Source organism: Pempheris klunzingeri, chromosome 17 (assembly GCF_042242105.1).
Source record: "Pempheris klunzingeri isolate RE-2024b chromosome 17, fPemKlu1.hap1, whole genome shotgun sequence".
NCBI lineage: Eukaryota > Metazoa > Chordata > Actinopteri > Acropomatiformes > Pempheridae > Pempheris > Pempheris klunzingeri.
The window spans coordinates 23024531-23047470 of NC_092028.1; the positions used below are offsets into that span (position 1 = coordinate 23024531).

The 22940-nt window shown below is 46.0% G+C and overlaps 3 protein-coding genes across 3 annotated transcripts in view; 2 read left to right on the forward strand and 1 right to left on the reverse strand.

Annotated features, from left to right (window-relative positions):
• Positions 1-3728, forward strand: part of plekhh3 (pleckstrin homology, MyTH4 and FERM domain containing H3) — a 28472-nt gene extending 24744 nt beyond the window's left edge. The window contains exons 10-13 of the mRNA XM_070848420.1: positions 360-480; positions 988-1476; positions 1589-1780; positions 3058-3728. Coding sequence (XP_070704521.1) covers positions 360-480; positions 988-1476; positions 1589-1780; positions 3058-3228 — 973 coding nt within the window. The 3' untranslated portion in view covers positions 3229-3728. The remainder of the gene's footprint in view (positions 1-359; positions 481-987; positions 1477-1588; positions 1781-3057) is intronic.
• A 2089-nt stretch (positions 3729-5817) lies between these two features.
• tubg1 (tubulin, gamma 1) lies at positions 5818-12030 on the reverse strand. Its single transcript, XM_070848588.1, has 11 exons — positions 11852-12030; positions 11372-11484; positions 10931-11098; positions 10774-10842; positions 9785-9864; positions 9543-9669; positions 8473-8559; positions 7856-8005; positions 7623-7775; positions 7382-7543; positions 5818-6843 (listed from the first exon to the last, which is right to left on the reverse strand). Exons 1-11 carry the CDS (start codon positions 11898-11900, stop codon positions 6646-6648), a joined length of 1356 nt encoding a protein of 451 aa, XP_070704689.1. The 5' UTR covers positions 11901-12030; the 3' UTR covers positions 5818-6645.
• A 1435-nt stretch (positions 12031-13465) lies between these two features.
• retreg3 (reticulophagy regulator family member 3) lies at positions 13466-22335 on the forward strand. Its single transcript, XM_070848701.1, has 10 exons — positions 13466-13543; positions 13791-14059; positions 15943-16049; positions 16393-16423; positions 16515-16641; positions 16888-16972; positions 17439-17576; positions 18182-18261; positions 19173-19305; positions 20068-22335. Exons 2-10 carry the CDS (start codon positions 13812-13814, stop codon positions 20676-20678), a joined length of 1560 nt encoding a protein of 519 aa, XP_070704802.1. The 5' UTR covers positions 13466-13543; positions 13791-13811; the 3' UTR covers positions 20679-22335.
• Positions 22336-22940: the final 605 nt, after the last annotated feature.

Here is a 22940-nt window from a genome sequence, read left to right on the forward strand (position 1 = left end):
TTGGTCAAACATGACACCCTGCTGGGAAACTGGACTTGTGTCACTATTTCTGTCGGCAAAGCCGGCGGCCGGATAACCAAGGTGAAGCTGATGTCATTTGGTAGCACAAGGCAAAGTCTCAAATGGAACGATAAGACTTCCAGCTGGAATAAAAGGGACCTGTGTTACTTTAACAAGCGTGGGCGTCTGTGTCCCTGCAGTGCTGAGTGACAGGGTAAACATGAAACTCACCAAGTTACTAAACACATGGAGGAGGCAGTGTCTGGTAACATATTAACATGTAGGCTTTAGATTCTTTATATTAGTATAGTCATGCCCTGCCCCAGTTTACTAACCCTATCTGTCCCTCTCCTGTGCAGCCTCTCCACCAAAGAGTCAGAGTCTAAATCCCAGTGGAAGCTGTGTTTCAAGCTCTACTGCCTGCTGGATGCTGACAGCATATCAGTGGACAGCATCGAATATCTCCTCCTCTTTGAGCAGGTAATGGAGCAGAGGACGACTCCTCAAAGGGCACAGACCTGCTTTGAGATTGTCTGTTGAGTTATGAGTGACCATTTCAGTGCTGATAATGAGATCTAATTTATTGTCCTGCGGTGATTCAGTCCTCGTATTTCATTGGATTGTTATGTTTTTACTTCAACAATCATTAATGTGTTATGGGCTGTGATTGCAATAAAACACAGTGCATAAAAAGCATGACTAAGAGCACTGGCTGTGCAGAGGGGGCAAAAGGCAGCCAGCACTGGCTTCATTAGAACATTTTTCCTGAGGACTCCCATAAAAGACTTATGGGACAAAATAAAACAGGGTGGGGTAGAAAGGATTGATGGCAGGATTCAGGCTATTACTGACAAATTGTACCTTCTTTTCGTCCTGTCCGGCCTCTCCCTCTCCCTCTCCCTCTCCCTCTCCCTCTCCCTCTCCCTCTCCCTCTCCCTCTCCCTCTCCCTCTCCCTGTTCGCCCTGGTTCTGGCCTTTGGTCTGCAGTGCCATGAGATGGTGGTGCGTGGCCAGCTGCCCGCCTGTGAAGAGGACCTGCAGGCCTTAGCCTCCCTGAGGCTTCAGTGTCTGATGGGTGACTTCAGCACACATGCCCCCTGCCCGCCGCTGGATGAGCTTTTCCCGCTCCACGTGCTAGAAGCTCGAGTGCTCGTGTCCCTTTCTGCGCCCCAGGCCCTGCCTCCCTGTCAGGTGGCCGCTCAGGGCTGCCCCGCAACGCAGCGCTTCCCCACGGGCCTCCTGGCGGGGACGCTGTGGAGCCACACGGCTACGGCAGCTCACAAGCAAAAGGTGGAGCAGGACATGCGTCTGCGGAGCCGGCTCAAGGAGGAGGCGGCGGCCGTCATGGGATCCATCTTGGAGCGCTGGAAAGGTCTGGCTAGCTACAGCCGCAGGGACAGTATGGCCGCCTACCTCGCTATTGCACGTCAGTGGTCGGGCTTTGGATGCACTCTTTATGAAGTGGACTTTTATATTGTAAGTACGATGAGGTCACACTTCTGTTCCTGTTGGTTTTAAAGTTCTGCTCCTCCGGTGAGGGAACGACTCTGAGCTGCTGTGACATCTGCTTACCTCTTCCTCCCTCCAGAGTTCAACGGGAAGTTTTTCCCAGAAGTTGTGGTTGGGTGTAGCCGCTACCTCCGTGTCTCTGTATCGGCAGGGAGAGGCAGAGGCCCTGGAGTCCTTCCCTTATGGCCAGATCTGTTCCTATGGCGTATCGGACAGCAACACCTTCAAGATCACAGCTGGGGATCGGGATCTGATGTTCGAAACCACCAAGGTAAAGTGGCCGCCTCTCTGCGCTGGCATATACATGCTGAGGGTCAAAGGATTTAAAATCTCTTTTCACTGGAAGCGTTTCTTGTCCGAGGTTAGGCAGAATCAATCTCCTCTGTAGTCAGGATTCAGTTTGTGTACGGTGCAGAGCCAAGTGGCCTTATCACCCTGCAGTGTTCTGCAGAGTGAGTGAAAGAAGCACGCTGTCTGCTCATGATACCCCCCCCCACACACACACACACACACACACACACACCTCCAGCTCTCTGACCCACTTTAAAAACACTCATTAATTTGGTCTAAATAGAGAGCACACAACCTGCTCCTGCTCTCCAACCCATGCTAACCACCAAAAGTCTCACTTCCTGGCATTAAATGGCAACTGGGGGTGAGTTTTATTGCAGCGGTTAGATTAAAATATTAGGCAACATTTCTCAGAAACATGGATGTGCTTCCAAACAGACTTTTTTTTCAGCAGAGAACAAATCTTGCCTTTCACTCGGTAGATTTGCTCGCATCTTCCCACATGGAACAAAAAATCCCTCTGTGATCTCTCACGGGATACAAAAGTGGCTTTTATTTATTTATTGGAAACGCAGGAAAAGTGAAGCACAAGCGAGAAAAGGCTGCTCCTCTTATGAACCCACGGCCTCGTATCGCTCTGAAATAAATGTGCGGGGTTTGGAGCTACTGTGCCGGGGGGGAACACACGAGAGGGGGTGATTATGGTTAGGCCTGGAGTTAAAGGGCGAACGCGAGATTAGTTGCCGAATCAATGGTTGAAGCTCGGACACGGCGATTAGGCAAGCATTAGCGGGACTGGAGTAAGGGTGACGGTCACGGTGGCTTCTGGTGGTTTTGGTGGTCGTGTTCACCAAGTTCGGGGTAGCAGAGAGACAGATTAACAAATGAACTCCTCCGCAGCGCAGCGCAGCGCCCTCCCTCCCTCCCTCCCTCCCTTTTTTTCCAGCAACAGCTGCTGAGCAAAATATGTCAAAGTGATGAAATATGTACACACATGTAAGGCGCCTTTTTTCTGATTGAGGGGTGTGAGCTTCCTCCAGAATCTGCCAAACATCATCATCCTCGGCTTCTGGAGGATCCAGTTTTTCTAGCAGCTGAATGACATCATCCCTCTCCACCCTCCTGTGACAGCGCCAGACAGACACTAAGACTGCCACCAATCTGACCTCTCTCTCTCTCTCTCTCTCCCTCTCTCTCTCTCTCTCTCCCTCTCTCTCTCTCTCTCTCCCTCTCTCTCCCCCTCTCTCTCTGTTACAGCTGACTGAGATCATGCAGCTGATGAATGCCTATTTCAGTGCCATCCGTCGCCAGCGAGGGAAAGGCGAAGACGCGGACATCACCATAGCGGAAAGCACAGAGGTGGGACTCCATCACCTGGCCTCCACGCCGACACCCACCCTCCTGGAGCTGCCGTCGCACCCAGTTTGAGAGGGACCCGCGCCCGGACGCCCCCAACCCCCGCCGTCCTCCTCCACGTGGCCCCTGTGAGGCCCGGCCCCAGTCCTCAGGACACCACGCCTCCTCCGCTGGGAACGGCACGGCAGCCAAAACAAAGAGAGGGCTGTTTTCGCTCCCCATCCGTGAAAATAAACCCTCGCTGAGCTTTCCAGCTGAAGGAGCTGGCCGGTGGAGGAGGGAAGGGGCGGGAAGGGGACGGGAAGGCGAGGGGTTCTGTTTTGCAAGTGAGGCCAGAAACCCACAGAAACCAATGCGGTCGCTGATGAGCTGTCACACACCCTTCACCCCATCCTGTCACGCAACCACCTCTGTTACCCCACATGGCAACACTCACCCCCCCAGCGACAAAGTGAGAGACGTTGGCGTGAGCCTCGCTACAGCGGGGGGGGGAGAGAAGGCATCGATAGAGCTAGGACTTCGGCAACGATAAGCTGTGGTGCTCCCCTCATGAGGGTGAGGGTGAGGGTGAGGGTGAGGGTGAGGGTGAGGGTGAGGGTGAGGGTGAAAACACTACTCTCTCTCTCTTCTTTCTCTCCTTCAAAGTGTGCCATATTAGTAGTGCCTTTCCTAGAAGTCTCTCATGCACTGCTGGAATAGTGTTGAGAACATTCGGTGACACACACACACACACACACACACACACACACACACACACACACACCCTCCCCCATCCTTGGCTCTCCCTCTTTCACACACACACACACACACTCACTCTCTCACGTGCCCTTATGCTGACATTTTCATCAGAGATGGTCAGTTTTCATAGGGTCCCCGCCAGGCTTGCATTACCTGGAACTGTTGATGCAGTGAGCCATGTGAACCTGGAACTGGAAACAGATGTTGAACTCTGCAGCTCAGTCACTTTGGCTGCCGTGGCCGTATAGACTCTTACCTATGGGTGTGTGTGTGTGTGTGTGTCAGTGTGTGTGTGTGTGTGTGTGTGTGTGTGTGTGTGATCAAGAAAACCATTTCCTGGATGACACATTCAGGATCTGAGATAATTGTGTTTCATTTAAACCAAAGGACTTCGGAGCTGTTTCTACATTGTTTCCACCAAATGCTCTCTCCTTTGTTGTGCTGCTTGTCTTGGCTGTAATCCTCGACACCAAACTTGGTTAACACTTGACTGATTGGATAATTTTGCTTATGTCAGTTACTCTCCTAATGCAGCTCTGCTGAAAATAACAGGTGCTTCTGTTTATTATTTTCACTATGTGTATATATAATGGAAGAAATTAAACCTAACCCCCCCCCAGAGACCTTTATCCCTCAAGAAGTGACACCACATTTACTGAGCAGTTCCTCCTCCTGCTGTTTAAACACAAACCTTTTTAATCAGGCCTTGGATGCTTTTGTAGTATTATTTATGCAAACTTTGCTATTTTTTTACTGTTCATTACGTCTTAAACGCAGACCCAGGTGTGTTTTGATAGATTCTGCTCCTTAAAGCAGTCCACATGTGTAAATCCTGTGTAGCTCCTTCTTTGTGTTCACTGTTTGAGTGTTGTTGTGAAGCCAAAGGTTCGCCAAGTCATGGGTTTGAGCATGGACCAAAGATGTTTTTTTTTTTTTAAAATAAGCTTTTATAACAAATATTATCCCAAAGCAGACAGACCCCCCCCATCCCCCATCCTCCTCCCCCATTTCTATTTGTTTTCACATTTACTCCCTTTAAACTTGAATGTCAGACAAATATGAAGACATCCTGTTGTATACCTGTTAATTTAGTAGACGACCTTGTAGAATCAGACCATAGGTAGGCTTTGTAAATATAATTTTAGGACTGTCTGCTATACAACCCCGTGCAAAAACCAGCCTGAAGACTTAAATCTTCTCACCGTGAAAGGCCTTGACGAGTCCGTGCACAGTCAGTCCCGTCTCCTGCTCAGAAGCAGGTCTTTGCTTTTTCTACTGCAGCTGCAGGCAGCTCCGAGCTTCATGTATGAAAAGAAAAAAAAATCAAACTGCGGATGTTGTTGCTTTGTATTAAGCTTGTTTGTATGCTGCATGGTACCTTTTTATGTAATGTGTGTATAGTTAATTGCACTATTGTTTCTAACTAACTTGGAAGTGCAATAAAAACTATAAATACTGTATGTAATTAATAAAAAACAGCACCATTTTACCATATTTAGTCTTTGTACCATATTGTTCAGCCAGTGCTCGTTTCCTTTGTTTCATTATCAGAAAATGTGCTCTCTTATGCCTCGACTAGTGAAGCAGTGTAAGACTATTGTTTTCAAGCAGGCACATTGTACAAAAGGCTGAAGTTTGGCGCCGGCGGCGGAGCAGAGAGCTGCCTCCCCCGAAGCCTTTCTGGTTAAAAAACAAAAGCTGGTTGAGCAAGCGTTGCTAAGTGCCTTTACGTTCCCCCGCGGTAATGAGCCTTAGCAGAGTTAGATGGACGGCCAGCAGAGCACTGAAGCTCCAGGTGAGGGGAAACAGTGTTTCAGCGTCGTGTAGAAAGGTTTGGTCGGACTAATGGAAGCAAAATGACCTTAACATGAAACCTACACAGCGTGGCGTCAGATAACACACAAGTTTTCCAAAAGCAGATAATAGAAAATGTGTTTATTCATCATTTTTAACAGGTCCAACAAGCAAAGCAACATGAAACCATATATTCATTTCAGATGACACAGAACGCCAGCGAGTATTTAGAGTATATTTACAGGCGTAGAGATGAAGCATTCATCTTTGTACTCCGTGGTCACCTGTGCAAACTCTTACTTTCTCCGTTGTGAGTGACAAATGCTGCTAAAATGTCAGTGTGGTTTATATGGCAGCTATTCTAACGTCGTTTCTGAATCAAACCCAACTTCAGCTTCTCGACATTCTTGTCGGTCGTGTACCAGCAGCAGACAAGACGGCACGGAGCACCTTGTCAGAAATAGTCTGGGATGCAAGAAGCTGCATCAACTACCATTCTGCCAATCCCACTCCCATTTTTCAAGGCAAATCATTTCATCGGCTGTGGACGTTTTACTGCGAATCACCTGCATGAAGACTGAAGCACTGTACTCTGTATAAAAGTAGAGAAAAACAAGGCAACAGGTTGGAGAAAAACAAACAAACTATTAACAGACATTTCTAGATTGTTTTGTACAAGACGTGTTGATGCTTTCTGCAAAGACTTGCAGGAAATAAGAACTCTTACTTTCACTTCACAGGACTGATTCATTTGAACTGGGTTGGAGAGTTTCCAGGATGTGATACTATACGATTACATGCTATAACGAGCCAATAAATAGGTTTTTCAGAGAACCAGCTATAGCCTGTCTATTTTGGGACACCTACATGTAGGAGAAGATGTTTTGAAAAGTGAAAAAGGGAGTTAGAACAATCTATCTAAGCATGTACACTAAATGGGTTGCAGTTGCTGTGTATTCACTGTTCTTGTGTGCCCCAGGATATGTAGTCGGGCCGCGTGGCCGCGCTGTACTCGTCCACCAGCTGCTGGACCACTTCGCGAGAGTCGTCCAGCTCGTCAAAGTTGTCCTTGAATATGTCCTCTTTGCGGAACTGCTCCAGGAAGGCTTCACGCTTACGCAGCTTGTCATACTGACGACACGTCCGCTCAAAGAGCTGTGGGACAGCGGAGAGGACGTCAGAACGGAAGGTAACGCTGTGAACACTCACTCAGACTTCCTAAGAAGTGGCACACTTTCAGTTTGGTTTTTAGACTTCCATGTTAGAAGAAGTGAAAATGAAATCTGACATCAGTGAAAGACCCTTAGGTCACTAATTTCCCCTTTACTTAAAGTTAAGACCTTAAATGATGAGAAAATGCTTCAATTCAGGCATTGTTGTCCGAGTGTTATTCGATCATCTCAGATTAAGTCATTTAATGACATTACAGGATTGCATTTTCCCTCAACTACACAACTCATGTTTTAAACCAACAAAAGAGGAAAAAAGCAGCTACAGTTTCAAGTTTCAGTCTCAATTATCTAATTTAGCAGGATAAGGATCCAAAATGTTTGTGGACTTCCCCTGAAACTGCTGTGGTGGCGGCTCAGCTTCAGTTTTAGGATCCTGAAGTATCAAATACAGACGCAGGTCTCTGCTGCGTAAACGCACACTGGAGGGGAATTTAACCGGCGGAGGTGAGATGAGCACTTACGGAGGAGATGCTTGTGTGGTTGGCCATCATCAGGCCGCTGACTCGGTGGGCCGAGGGCAGGTACGGGGACTTCCTGGACAAAGCCACTTGTATGCTGGCGGGCCCCCAGGGAATGAAGCTGGCAAGTTTACGCTCCCGGATCCTTTGGAGGCTTTTGTGCACCTACAGCAGAGTCAGAGAAAACACGGCTGAATACTCTGCAAACATCTGAACAAACGGTGGCCGGACTGTGCTTGTGTACCTGTGTGGGGTCGACCTCTCCCTGGATGATGTTCAGGATGGCGATGTAGCAGTGGCTCGGCTGCCTCTCTCTTCCCGTCGACACCATCACGTTCTTGGGTTGCAGCAGCCTCCTCATCACATCCAGCACTGTGGTTTTCCTCACACTGGCAACCTGAAACACTTGTGCATCATTTCATCTGAGCAGATGTTATTTTCTTGACAGACACGTCTCTCCCAGAGGTGTGAACTCACCGACTGGTCTGTGGTTAGCGGTGTGTAGCCAGTCATCAGGAAGTGGAGGCGAGGCGTGGGGATGAGGGAGGCAATCAGGCCGATCAGGTCGTTGTTCATATAGCCGGGGTAGCGCAGGGTGGTTGTGCTTGCAGACATGATGGTGGAGACCTGTGTGTGTACGAAGGTTCAATCATACAGAGCTTTATTTCAACTGAAGTCTGGTGAGAGCAGACAGATGTGTGTTTGTCCTGACTGCAGGTGTCCAGCTGGCTCTCATCATGCACGTATTTTATTATTCTGACTCAACGTTAAGTCTTAAAAAACATGAGGTTTTTAAAACCTGAATCAAGCTCAAGCTTAAAACCAATATTCACTCAGCCCTAAGCTCAGAAGGTGTGTGTGGCTCCTCTGACACACCAGGACAAGTGTGCAGCCACGTGCGGCTCACTTCTGAGAAAGCTGAAATCCAGTCTGATGTGCAACTGACTCGCAAAACAAGTTTGTGTATCTTGGAACTTTTGTAGCGCCGCGTCTTGTAGAGTCTGTCTCAGCGTTTGTCTTTGTTTAAACACAACCAGGAAGCCACTGCAGCTGGACACAACAGCTGGAGGAGGTGGACGCCGTCTCACACTCACCAGCTGATTGATCTGGGAGAACGACGGGTTCTGAATATGCAGCCTGTCTGTGGCGATGCGGTTTAGAGCCGTGTTGTCCAGCACCACCTGATGTAGAACACACAAACACAGGGGGGGGAGGGGGTTATTAGAAAATGAAGAGAGAGCTGAAAAGAAGAGATTCCCTCCAGCAGAACAACACGGTGAGAGTCAACACACAGTTAGGATGTCAAAGGAGGAGTGAGAGGGTACCGGAGTAATGACGCAGCCAAGGAACCTCTGAGGGAGCAACACAGTGTGCTGTTGTTAGTGAGCTCAACATAAAAGACGCACTGTCGAGCTGCAACAGGGGGACCAATTCTTGGGCAGATTCTATTAGCCCGCTGGCTAATTCAATCAACATAAGGGCCTTATGCAAGCCTGGAGGAAGTAGGTATTAGAGAGGAAACACCATTAGACTGTCAGAGCAGCTCAGACTAATACAATCACCAATTTAAGACAGATTTATTAAGTTTGATGTCTCACTCCTTGCACTGCGGTTTGCCTCTTTATTATTCTGCTGCACAAACACTGGAGCAGAGAACAGTCTCACTAATCAGACCAGCGGGTTCCTTCTCTTCCTATGAAAGTTGCCGAGGACAGAAATGATGTTTGAATTCACCACGTGAGCTGTGAGCTGGAGTTGAAAGCAGATATCTAATCTATGATTATGTGTTTTTGGGGGCGGAATATTCCTTTAAGCTGTAAAAACAGCATTAAACGAGCGCAGTGTGGACTTCTGGGACTCCAAACCTTCTTCATGGGAGAGTTTAACATGTTTTTCATGTCTTAACACGGTGACTTTGACCTCTGCCATTTACGTCAGAACGCATGAGGCCAAAGTGATTTAACAGCCTGACATCACGTCGTAATTTCACTGGCAATCTCACCGAGCGCTTTTTAGCACCATGATTTTTGATTCCTGTTTTAGCTCACTGGAAGTGGAACAGTTCAGTTGTGTTGTGAGTTTGGTGGCACAGATACAAGCTAAGTCATTTTAATGCCACCTTGTGAGGTAATTTGGAGGCGTTGGGATCAATCGGCATGCTCACCACACAGTCTGCGTTCTGGGTGAGCCTCTTCAGCGTGAGCAGCGAGTTGTACGGCTGGACGACCACGTCGCTCATCTCATCCTGGTTTGGGAAAACAGAGTAAGTCTGCACCAGCTTCTTTGGGTACCTGGAGATCAGACAGTGTGTAGATTATTCTTCTCACACACACACACACACACACACACACGCCGCCTGTTCATTCATCTTTCCTACATGAAAACTAAAACAGTGTGTTTGTAAACCTGTCATTGAGTTTCTCCAGCAGGTAGGATCCCAGTCCTGAACCAGTCCCCCCAGCTATGGAGTGGCACAGAACAAATCCCTGCAAAGACAAGCGGTTACTTATTACTTGCAGTTTAAATGAGCAGCCCGGCATGTGCCACGTGTGTGTAAAGCTTACTGTAAACTCCACTCAAGCGTGAAGCTGAACGTGTGTGGGTGAGCAAATGCCTCTTTTCCTCTGCAGTTATATAAATGGGAGTGGAGCCCCACCTCTCAAATAGGCTCCCTCACCCCCCCAAAGACCGCCCTGTAATACCTGCCTTCCACACTCGCCCGGCTATTATCACCAGACATTCTCCACGCCACACCCTGCCAACATACACACACTCCCAGAGCTCGGCCCACCTTCCTACCCAGAGCGCACACACTAAATAATAATGTGGGGTCATAATGTGAATGAGTTACAGAAATTGCAGACCTCAGAGGGGAAATGCGAGTGTTATTTCATGGGGGGCTGGCAGCTGAAGGAAGTTCACCAAAAAAAAAAAAAGGAGGCTAAGAATAATAGTGAGCTGGAGCTTTTAGTTTAAAGACGAGCGGCACTGGCACCGTTTTAACAGCTTTGATTAAGTCACACGTTTTTACGGTACAAGAGTCTGACTGACAGACAAAGAGGTCTGAGTACAACCATGTGTTTCTGATACAGGAGAGTCACTAAGAGACACAAAGCAACGTCAGAGAGATGCAAAACTACCACAGAGAGATGCAAAATGATCCTAAAGACACACAGAGCAGCACGAAACGACTACAGGCGACGTAGCTGTTTCACTCCTGCTATTTCTACCATGTTAAAGTATCTTCTTATACTTCCTACTCTCCTCTGTAACATTTCTACACACACAGTAATGTCGCATTACTTTTAAAATCACTTTCTGAAATCCCAAACCACCACGGCCCCGATCACTTCCAGCCCCGGGGACACTCGCTGTGTGAGAAATGGCCGACTTGCCTCCAGACTGTCGCTGCCATCTGCCTCCCGGTCGATGATGTCAAAGATGTCCTCTTGGATTTTTTTGCCCTGATAAGGAGAAGAAAAAAAAAACTAAATGCATTTGCTTCTTTAAAAGTGAATCATGATAGGAGCTCGTGGGGGGACGCATCGTTACCTGTGAATATCCACTGGCCCAGTTGTTGCCTGCACCTCCCCCGTGCTCCGACAGGTAGATGTTCTCTGGGTTGTACAGGTTAGCGTACGGAGAGTTGAGGATGGAGTGGATCACCCTCGGCTCCAGATCCAGGAGCACTGCTCGGGGGATGTAGTGCTCATCGTCAGCCTGGGGGGGGTTTAAGGGACAAGCAGGAGTCAGAGGGTGATGATGGTGATGATGATGATGATGATGATGATGATGATGATGATGATGCTCAGCCTGCAGGGTCTCAGTTTACACTACAAGCACGCCACCTAGTGCCACCTTATGCTGCTGCACTCCAGCATCACCATAGACCAGCCAGTGTGTGTGAGACGGCTCTCTAACGTGACAGAGGATGGAGAAGATGGAGATGAAGGAGAGGATGGAGAGGATGGAGAGGGGTGATGGAGCACAGACCTGATAGAAGAACACGTCCTTTCTGTCAGTGCCTTCGGTGGCAAACTCCTCCACGATCCCCTCCGGGCTGATGCCATGCTCTGCACACAGCTGCTTCCAGAACTCAAAGCCGACTGCAGCACACAGACACGAGCAGAGACACGTTAATACACGTTAATGAGCCGTTTATCACCTTACAGGCTAATTGCACAACACGTTAATTAGCATAAAACCTGCAGCGCTGTGTGGATGACACTGCACAGGTGGCTAGCTAACGGTGGCTCGTACTAAACTACATTCACACACATCAGCTGATTCACTTTCTGGCGCAGTTGTCACTGTTTGTGTGATGTTGTGATCTCAACGTTAGCTTGACTTGAAACTAGCTCTTTAGCTAACGTCGCTACACGGCGCAGAGCCTGACACACCGTGCTAGCTAGCTAGCTAACTTAGCTAACTTCACTGTGGTGAGCAGCGAGCTCAACATTCACCTCCACGTACTTTGATTCCCACACTGTCCGAGCTGGAGCGTTATGATCTCCCGCGGCATGTTCAGTCTCCAGCTGCTCCTGGCTGAGCTAGCCCGCTAGCTGCCTGCTAGCTAGCTAAACAAACTAGGCGACAAAAGTGGACTTTCTGCTCAAACCGCCTCTCCAGTCTCCACCAGCCCGCTGCTTCCCGCTTGGTGCTGATGTGAAGCTGCGCGGCTGCTCTTCTTCTGTTGTCGGGTTGCAAACATGCACTGAAGGCGCACGTCGCCGCCTGCTGTGTCGGAGTGTGTGTGCTCCTGCTAGCTATTCGGCAAGAAGAATGTTTTTATTTTGAAAATCCTTACCGGAAGTATGTGTATACTACTGTTTCCACCTTGATGCCCCCCAGCGGCCACAGCCTGTAACTACAGCTGTAATCATTTAAAAGTTTAATCAATTATTAGTTTTCATTTTCCTCTTATTCTGAATTATTTTTTTATTTTTATCCATTTTTTACTTTATTTGACAGTGACAGGATATTTACTGTATTTACATATTCATGTGCAATCATTACTTGAATTTTATATATATATTTTATTCTTGAACATATTTTTTAAGCTGGTGTGTGTTTACTGTATAGCTACTGTGTATTTATCTCCTTTCTTTTTTTAATCATCTATTTATTTTTAGCGGCATTAAAGGTGAAAAGGGCAAAACTAGACTTTCAGTGTGCAGTGAAACTTCTCCACATATGACAATAAAACGATTGAATTGAGTTCTATGCTATTGTGTCCGCCTTAATTCATGATAACTGTAATAATATGTGTGTGTATTTTTTGTCTCATTATTATTATTACTGTTATTATTATTGAATAAGAGACCAAATTTGGAATTAGCTTTTGGAGTGTTTTTTTGTTGTTGCTGTTTTGTTGTTCTCCCCTTTGTCTGATACACATTGCTGCTTCAACAGTGAAGGTAAAACTTTAATTTTCATATTTAATTAGTTTTTTTAAATTTGATATTTAATTATGAACCCTAATAATCAGCAGCCTTCTCTATGCTGTATTTATAGTGGGGAGTTTCTGCTGCCCTCTAGTGGCCACAACTAGTAACTACAACCAAACTAGTCAAGCTACACATAACAATAACATAACATAACTTCCGGTTTAACCATTCAAAATAAAACGTCTGTAACAAAGTGCAGTTATATATTGTGACCACTTTGGGGCACTGTGGGCACATTAACTGTAGCACCAAGCCCAACGGCAGATAAATATACGCAGATAAATATGCGTAATATAAATATTCCAGCTAAAATGTGTACAAAAACACAACAATAACGACATTTTTCATTTGTAAGTATTATTGTAATCACATCTCAGTTGCATTCACAGCTCACAGCTTGACGGGCATTTCAAGTTTCCATGATCATGGTACACAAACAGAAACGTAACGAAACGTCTCATTGCAAATAAACAAACTACATATGAAATGGGAAACGATGGAGATTTAAAAGAAGAAGAAGAAGAAGAGGAAGAAGCTGTAAGGTGCTCATGTAGTGCTTCAAAGTAAACACACCAATAATAAAACAAAAAAAATCCCATTCCACTTGAACGCAGCATGACGCGGGGGCGCGTCCGGTTTCTGATTGGGCTGCTGAGGGCTCCGAAAAACAGGATACGCCATATTGTCAGCGCTGAATTCCTGCAAAAATGTCAAAATAGTAAGTGTCATCTTATTTCAAGACATTTTCACGCTGCTTCTGATGACACGGATGTTTCTAACATTAACGGCTGGACGCCAACACGGTGATTCAGCGAGCTCGTTGCTAGCCGTTAGCCGTTAGCTGTTAGCCGTTAGCTCAGAAGCTAGCAGTTAGCCGATGTTGTGAGCGGAGCTGCTCCGCGGCGCTGTGGAGCCCCTCATCAAGCCCTTCACCTGTTCCCACTCAGGTCTGTATTTGTGTGCAGGCTTACTTCACCGACGCTAAGATGGCGCACACCGGGGCAATGCAAGACGCAGCCGTGGGGGATAGCTCGGCCACGCAGGGGACCAGCGTCTGCCTGCGGAGCCGACCGGGCTCCAGCGAGAGAGACAGCCGGGTCCGGGCTGTCAAAGCCGCCCTTCAGTCCCGGCTGGGGCCCTACGAGCGCGTCCTGACCTACCTACAGTCCGTCCTAGTGTGGGAGAGACCCTTCCAGTGTGTGCTGCTCTACACTGTGGCCAACGTTGTGTTCTGGTGAGTTCCACATTCATGGTTTTCTGCTGTGTGTTTGTTAGCAGCTCACACCGGGACACGGTTTGGTGTTTAGGGGGAAAAGCAACGTGACAGCGAGCAGCTGGTGCTTTCACACAATGCAAATGTCTCACCTGTCAATTGAAGACAGCACAGATGGCAGCCTGCTGGGACTATTTATAGACTCCTCTACTTTGACTCAAATGCTGCTCCTGATTGAGCTGTTTTCTTCTTCTTCTTCAGAGCAGCGTGGAGCCCTGGATTATCCTCTTTACTGGCTCCATTGTTGCTGCTGGAGCCTCTAAATTGAGGTTGAACCTGCAGTTTACAGCTCCATGTGTTGTCAGTACAGACACAAGACGAGAATCACTTCTACTGTGGCTCTGCATGAAGTGTAGTCTATTCATAAAGGTCTCTGTGATTACATTCACCAGCCTGAGACTTGGTGTTGAACATGAAGCAGTGAAGGTGTGAATAGGTGGAGGTGGAGGAGCAGGACAGGTGACCTTGAGCTGGGACACAGAGGGATGCTTGTGGAGCTCAGGGAGCACGTTGGGCTGCTCGTCTCGACTGATGCGCCTTTGTAATCTATTCTCAGGGTTTGTTCAAAGCCTTTAAAGTTTGGAAAATGCTTAATTTTAACCTTCATGCTTGAATTCTAAATATGCTCATTGACTCACTCGCTCATGTAAAACAAAAATCTTGTAATATTGGAGATGAGACGATTTGTTTTCCTCCTGGTGTCTCCCAGCAGATCATAAACATGATCAAAGTATGAAATCTGTGAACTTTATTATTATGCAGTTTAATTCATAGTAACAATTTAAGATGTGATCAAAAAGGGTTGAAGAGTCTGTACATTTTTGGTTTTGGTTCCTTTGAAAGTGCTTTAAGTGCTTGAATTTTACCCTGGAAAATGTTCCCAAACCCTGAGCTGGTGCTCGGAGCAGGTGGAGATGGGGAGGCGGGGGGGCAGCAGGTCACTGAGGTCTTCATTTTCCTCCTTAAAACACCAAATGGGAAAAAACAGAAATCCTGTGGAGTGGAAGCATCTGTTGACTTGTTGTCTTGTTGCTCTGTGTTATTTATTCACTGTCACATTGTTGTCCGTCTCCTCTGCATATGGAGCTACGTTCACTTACACATATGAAGTTTATGTGTTTGTGGCCGCTAATTGCACCGTGACCCCAAATACCAGCTCACCTCGTTCTGCCAACAAATTCTTTGTGAGGTTAATCCCTAACTGCTGATTGGCAGAATCCTGTAACATTGTGGTCAACAAATTTTGGAGTCTTGTGATTTGAAACTGGAGCAACATTTAGAGACGTGAATTATTATAATAATGAACAAAACTCCTTCAAACCCGACGTGCAGCTCTTCTCTCGTTAGAGGAGGACGAGGGAATGAATCTACTGCTTTAATCACGTTAGAGGAGTTTGTAGGAGAAAATGTGGTCTTATCCTATTTTATTATCGTCTCTCTTGGTTCATTTCTATAAAGAGTTTGTGACTCTGTACTTTATTATTTACTCCTGAGGCAGAAGACGAGCTTACTTTTTTCTTTTAAACTTTATTTTTTTTCCAGAAGCAAAAGAATACAGCAAACAAAACACAAAAGAAACAACTGGTCACTCTTTCACATCCATATCATGAAAATACTCACAAGGCCACAAATACAATCCATTTTTCCTGGTAATACCAGATTATATAAACCCTTAGATGTAGCATCCATCATTCTTTCCATGCTTTGGATATTATTCCCAGTATCTGTCCAGTCTGTTTGTTTTTCCAGGTTCAGTGTGTGACCTGTTCCATGTTGTATGTTGTATTATGTATTTGTCTTTTGGAGCTTTCTGTTCATGTTTTGCTGTTTTTATTCCCCTCCAGGTTCTTCGCCCTGACTTCACTGCGCCTGCTGTTCCTGCTGGCTTCTGGTCTGGCCGTCGTTGTCTTTGTTGATACCTGGAGAAATAAGATCTGGCCAGAGATTAGAGGTGCTACAAGTTGCTTTTCATGGGGGCTCTTAATCTCTCTGAAACAGACGCTGGCATTCTCTGTGCTTCTCCTTTACCTTCCCCCTGGAATGTGTTTTCCTTCGTCCTCATGCTAATCACACTGTAGATCACAACTGGTTCACTGTGAGCTCAACAAGCGCACATTGTCAGAGTCAGACAGAAGCCTAAAACCTTTTTCTGAACTCGCTCGGCGTTCAGAGACGAGCTTAAGAAAAAAGTGCAACTCAATTTAAAACCATGAACCAAAACTATGAAACCTCAGTGTGTGTTTTTGTACGTAATGTTGCTTAAAGTGATTAATGCTCTCTCTTTCTGTCCGCAGTCAGAAAATGGGATGAGTCTGAAAACGAGAGGTTAGTTTCTGTAACCACGATCATCAACACTGGTAATGGTGGACGAGTAGAGAGCTGATGAAGGTGTTCATCAATGTCTCTGTATTTGCAGCTGGGGTCTGGTGCAGCCGGGCGTCCTCAGCGTGCCTGAACTGTGCCACCACCTCGCCGAGGCCTGGGTCAGTGGAGCAGTTCTCGCTTCCAATGTGGTGCAGTACAAACGACTGAACCCCGGCAAGGTGAGCGTCACACACACCGTCAGAAAAACAGACATCTGTGTGATTTCCAGAGAACCTGTTCTGTCTGTGTTTGGGATAGAAAACATATTCAGATAGATTTTGTTATTTTCTGGTGTCGTTATCCTCAAACTAGGCTCCATAATTCATCCCGTATTGTGATTATAGTGATGATAATGATAAAGAGTGACTGTCAACACGTCCTGTCGGCGCTGACTTGGTTCCCTGTGTGCTGTTGCTCTGTGTCAGTTCTGCGTCATGGCCTGTGGAGTGCTCACCTGTTTGGCTGTGGTTGGACGCTACGTCCCTGGACTGGTGCTCTCCTACTCTGCTGGTGAGTCCCAGCAGTTTAACCAGTCCCCCCTCACTGCAGATCCACGTTAGCAGGGAAACTCATCCTGACTGGTCCTATTAAAAAATGCATGGGTGGTGAAACCAGATCTGCGTGGCCTCCGTACCAGCGCCCAGCCTGTGAGGTGATTAAAGCCGGGATGAGACGCACGAGGAAGGAGGGAAGGAGTGAAGGGAGCCAGGCAGAAAGCTAAGGAGGTCAGGCTAAGACCAGGCTAATCTCCTCACCTCACCAGGGGGGGGCCCTCTGCTCACTCTGACGTCTGAAACAATCCACAGCAGCTTGTTCTCTACATGTTAACTCCCTGCTGCTCCCTCTGCCTCTCTTTGTGTCTTCGTATTCAGGCCTGTTGCTGAACTAGTCTGAACACACAGAACACAAAGGCTCATCATGTGCACTAATAAACAGCCTCCTGTGTAACGCCTGGTGTTGTGTTCCTCTCCTCTAGTGTTGGCGACTCTCCTGGCCCCTCTGGGTGCTCATCACAGGGTGTTTCAGCATGTGTTCGTGAAGCTGGAGCCGGTCCTGCAGCGGCTGGACTTCAGTGTTCGTGGATACATGATGTCAAAGCCTATTGATAATCAGTGTAAGCAGCACATCAGATGTAGATTTGACTGCACTCGGACCACTTGGCGACGATTCAGATCATTTAAACTTTGGTTGACGTGTTTGTTCAGTCAGCTGAAGCAAATGGTCCTGTTGTTGAGGTTAAAGCCTTTCTGCCCTCTGGTGACACTGAAACACATGATCTTATTTTCAGCTGAGTGTTTTTAAACGAGTACAAATAACATCGATAGTTTTGTTGTAATTTATAACAAATTTCACATCTTCTAAAAGTTTTCTAAAATGTCATCCCACGATCCAAAACGATGCCTCCACATATCTTTTTGTTTTTGGTTCAGTCAAATCCAAAACCCAAAGATATTCAGTGAATTCAGATAAATAAATATTCAAACATTCACATTTGATGAGCTGGAGCCAGAGAATATTTGGCATTTCATCACTACTTTTTCTATGGATCAATTAAGAACTTCAGTTCTGATTTCATATTACATTTGAGCAGAAATTGGTTCAGTTATCATCACGTGTTGCACATCAGAGACTCTATCAGCGCTCCTACTGTTAATGTGAGTCAGTTCTCCATCTTGACCCCAGTTTCCAGTGAGTGTACTAATCGTCTGTTGTCTGCAGTCCTGCGGAGGCCCGTCCACGATGCAGCCTCAGGTGAAGCCAGTGACAGTGAGGAGGAGCTGGCTGCTTTCTGTCCCACAGTAAGTTTAACTTCCAAAGTCAATTATTCTGCCACTAATTCTGTTGACAGTGATGTTAGTGAACTCTGTATTTGGCCCGGTTCACTAATGTTTATAATCAGTAACATTAAAGGCTTTGTGCTCTCATATAATAGTTGTGACAACATCAAATCCAGGTTTACTTTCAGTCAACATGAACATTTATTTAATGAGCACAATGAACACATGACGTGTCTAAATGGAGCGTCGACACTTCTGCCAAATACTTTATTTATTCATTCTTTAAGGTAACGTTAAAACCCTCTCAGTGTGGAGGGTGTAAGTTAAACTACACAGATTCACTGCAGCCTTAAATACTGCAGCACATCTGGGTCGCTTCCTGTTGGGGTTAAGAACTTCACATGATGTGCTGTTTCTGTCATGTGCATGGTTATTTTTGCCTGTGTGTCTGTGTGTGTCTGTGTGTGTGTGTGTGTGTGTGTCTGTGTGTGTGTGTGTGTGTGTGTGTGTGTGTGTGTGTGTGTGTGTGTGTCTGTGTGTGTGTGTGTCTGTGTGTGTCTGTGTGTGTCTGTGTGTGTGTGTGTGTGTGTGTGTGTGTGTCTGTGTGTGTGTGTGTCTGTGTGTGTCTGTGTGTGTCTGTGTGTGTCTGTGTGTGTGTGTGTCTGTGTGTCTGTGTGTGTCTGTGTGTCTGTGTGTGTCTGTGTGTGTGTCTGTGTGTGTGTCTGTGTGTGTCTGTGTGTGTGTGTGTGTGTGCAGTGAAGCCTGCAGAGGGAATGAGAGCAAACAGAGAGAGAATATATCACTACAGTGAAACAGAGAAAGCAAACAGAGCAAAAGTAAAAGTTACTAAAAAGATTCTGACTGAACATGTGAAGAGAAAAACAAGTGAACTTCTATTTAAAGGTCATTTCACCTTTAACTGTCTCTCCTAGTTCGATGATGCTGTTGTTGCAAAGGAACTTGCTCTGACCGACTCTGAGCACTCTGACGCTGAGGTTTCCTACACTGATAATGGAACATTCAACCTCTCGCGTGGTCAGACCCCCCTGACTGAGGGCTCTGAGGGTAAGTTCAAGGGTTGTCAAATCGTAGTTAGTCGAGGTCGCTAAGTAGGTGATCTGAACACCTGCATGCCTCAGCATCTGATGGATCTTTGAAATATGGATCTCTGTGAGCAGTCCAGTTAAAGTTAGGTGAATAAACATTTCTAAGGGTGTCCAAGTTCTATTTGAAATATTTAAACTTCATATATATATTATACTCCTCCGTGCCCGGCGGCCCATTGTCTCATAATCCACCTTCATTAATAATAAAAGGATCAATTCTCCCGTCCGAGCAACAGGATTCCTCAGGATCTACTGGTAGATGATCATCAGACAGAAACTGTAGCACAGACTACGTGTTCGTCCAGACAAATGTTTTAGGAGGAAAAAGCAGCAACACTTTACCCCCGTTCAATATCACAACCTAGATCATATCCAGAGCGTTAGCTGCTCCTTTGGAGCCCAGAGAAAGTTTTGGTAAGCAGGCATGTGGAGAGCAGAGATGTGGTTTGTCAGATTGATGGAAAAGACATTAAGGATTTAGAATTCACTGGTGCTGATTAACAGCAAGCAGCAGGAAACATGCTGCATCATCAGAAACTTCTCAAATCCACAGCAGAGTCCACAGATTGTGTTTTTGTGATTGTGTGATTCATAACACCGTAGCTGTGATAGTAATCAATTCAAATCAACTTGATATTGTCCCTCCAATCGTTGAAGCCTTGATAGTCGGCAGGTGTTTACTGGTCCTTGTCCCTTACCTGTGTCTGTGTTTCCTGTTCAGATCTTGACAGACACAGTGACGCTGAGGAGTCGTTTGCTCAGGACCTCCCAGACTTCCCCTCGATAAACCCCGATGCCACTCTGATGGACGATGACGACGACACGAGCATCGGTCTGCCCAGTCTGGGTCTGTGTGGACTTACGAGTCACCGGGCTTCAGTGCTGGACGTAGATGCTCATCTGGACTCGGACCAGGAGGATCTGGATGCAGAACTTTCTCTCAGCGGCCTGCCGCCTGCCTCTGATTTCGCCGGAGACTTGGCCGGAGTCATCGCCAGCAACATGATCCAGGCAGCGCTGGTCGGGGCGCTGCAACCTCGGCCTCCTGCCACCCACCGCAGAGAAGGTCCTCCCAGGGCCGGGGCCCACCGGAGCTACCGCAAGCAGTCCAGCTCAGAGCTGGACACGGACTTGGACGGAGAGGACTTTGAAATGCTGGATCAGTCTGAACTGAACCAGATGGATCCTCTGGGAGGAGGAGGAGGAGGAGGAGGAGGAGGAGGAGGAGGAGGAGGAGGAGGAGGAGGAGGAGGAGGAGGAGGAGGAGGTACCAGACGGGGAGAGAGCCAGGGCTCTAACTTCTTGTCTAGCCTGCTGGGTAAACCACAGTAAGGCGAGCGTGAGAGTGTGAGTGAGTGAGTACGTACGTCTGTGTGCACGAGTGTAACTCCATGTGCAGTGTACATGTTGAGCTGTGAGAGGTGACTTTAGGTTCCAGCAGCCCTGCTTCAGATTGGCATCAGTTTATCACTGTGAAGTACTTTTCTTCTTTCTCTCTCGTTCCTCCTGTACTTTGACTCCCTGATCTGATCATCCAGAAGACTTTTACTTTGTAGGCTGAGCAATAGGAACATCCAGACATCAAACAAACCAGCATTAGTGACCCTCGTTGTTTTATGCACCCACACGTTTATCAGGGTACTCGTTGGTGACTGTAAAGACAGAACAGCAGTGCCCGTAAACTCTTTTCTACCTGGAGGTCGACACACACACACAGGGCTATTTTCAACACGGGACCAAATCCGACATTCCTGTTGGTTGAGCTGAGCCACGTCGCTTTGATAAGGACATGATGGAACAGCTTCACACGCTCATTTCACTTTAGTCTTTTACTTTCATCACATTCTCTAAAACACAGCAGTAACATGCGGCTATGATCTGTTACAAGTCGACTTATTTCGTGTTACAGGGTTTAATTATTTGAATCAGCTGTGGATTTGGACGGCGACGCTCTTCTGTGATGAAGATAAACAATATTTGGATAAAAGTTTCTGTCCTTTTGTCTGTGACTTTTTCCTTTTCTGTCCTCTGACATGTGAAGATACTTTGATGCATTGTTTTTTTATTTCAGTCATTACAGTCTTAAGGTTTCTGCCCCAGAGGAACACATGATGTTCTGGTTGTTGGTGGTTTTATTGATGAACTCGCCCCCAGACTTGCTTCTTTTTCTTTGTAAATTCAGACTATTTTTCATTTTCCTGCCCTTTAATGCAGCTTAATAACAGATTGTGTCCACGTTTAATTCCTTGAATGAACCCTCAGCTTTGTGTGTGTGTTTTTATTTTAATTTTTATGTTTTATCGTCTTTGCATTTCATGCAGTTGACAGTCATGCTGAACTTAAGAGAAAAACTAGATATTCTTCAGTTTATGGATCTTTTACTATTTTAATGGGGAAACATGTTTACATGAAAATTGGGTATAGAACTTTATCATAATATCCTTTTTTTTTTCAAAGACAGTGTTGGTGTGTAAAGGTTTAAAGTGGTTTTTGATGTGCTGTCAGCCTGAACTCCTTTTGAAGGACAAACTGTGTCAGTATGTTAAAACTGAACAGAGCAAAAAGGCACTTAAGAACTCACATGAGCCACATTTGAGATTTATTGAAAATAAATATATCAAAGAGTCTAAAATGCTGGTTTTTAATAGAAGAAAACACATTGCTCTCTTAAATTGTGTTATTTTGAGATGAAAAGCATAGCTGCAACAAATTTAGCACTATAGGAAAAAACAAACAACCTGCTGGATCCACATTCATGGAGATGAAGTAGAACAAACGTGCACTGATAGGACATTGCTGGGATGCTGAGGATGTACAAACAGGAGAAGTTAGACGTCGCTCATTGCTGCTCCATGAGTCAGTTCCTCAGTATGAGTGATCTGTAGTCAGTTTGATCATGTAAAGTGCATAGTAGTGTATTTTCTTCTCTGTAACTGGTTTTGATATGTTTTGATGTGCAAATCGTATTGAATAAAATGTTTGCAATTAAGTCTGTTTGGTTTGTTATATCCTGTCAAAGGTTCAAGCTTTTGAGATGAAAGTCAAGGAAGAAATCAATGAAACCGTTGCAGTTTAAAGGCTCTGAAATTTTAAAACGACTTCCTTAAGGAATTCATCCACTATGAATCACTTATTTGTCATTATGCTAAAATGTAATTGCCTACTTCAAGCACAGGATGAGCTTTGGAATCTGTCTCAATAGGCAATTTATTCACTTCATGGCAGACAGAGCATGCAGGGCTCACATCCATCACACCAAACGTGTTTTTCTATGATCTTTTCAACACAAAAATCAACAGTTAAACTAAACGTTTTTATTATTTATCAAAATCTTAATTCTGCAGTCAGAATCAGAGATCAGCCTAACATACAAGCTCTCACTCTGCTCTTTTTTCCGGATATCGCAAACTTAGTAAAAAAAAAAAAAATGTAGGACTGAATCAAAGGTAAAAACAAACAGTAATTATTTATAACCAACTAAATAAAGCTGTTAATATTAATAGGTCAAATGTATAAATGGTCAAATGTATTCGAGATTTAATGAAAGTCAACGGAGAAAGGCTCTTTTGTGAAGACTGTCCGCACCGGATATTT

Excerpts from the sequence above, each read along its gene's own strand:
- tubg1 (XM_070848588.1), bottom strand. The coding sequence starts at position 11,900 with ATGCCGCGGGAGATCATAACGCTCCAGCTCGGACAGTGTGGGAATCAA. Across the intron at positions 8,006-8,472 it reads TCTCCCAGATCAATCAGCTG|GTCTCCACCATCATGTCTGC; the intron begins GTGAGTGTGAGA and ends GTACACACACAG. Across the intron at positions 7,544-7,622 it reads GAGAGGTCGACCCCACACAG|GTGCACAAAAGCCTCCAAAG; the intron begins GTACACAAGCAC and ends ACTCTGCTGTAG.
- retreg3 (XM_070848701.1), top strand. The coding sequence starts at position 13,812 with ATGGCGCACACCGGGGCAATGCAAGACGCAGCCGTGGGGGATAGCTCG. Across the intron at positions 16,973-17,438 it reads GGTGCTCTCCTACTCTGCTG|TGTTGGCGACTCTCCTGGCC; the intron begins GTGAGTCCCAGC and ends CCTCTCCTCTAG. Across the intron at positions 17,577-18,181 it reads AAAGCCTATTGATAATCAGT|TCCTGCGGAGGCCCGTCCAC; the intron begins GTAAGCAGCACA and ends TGTTGTCTGCAG.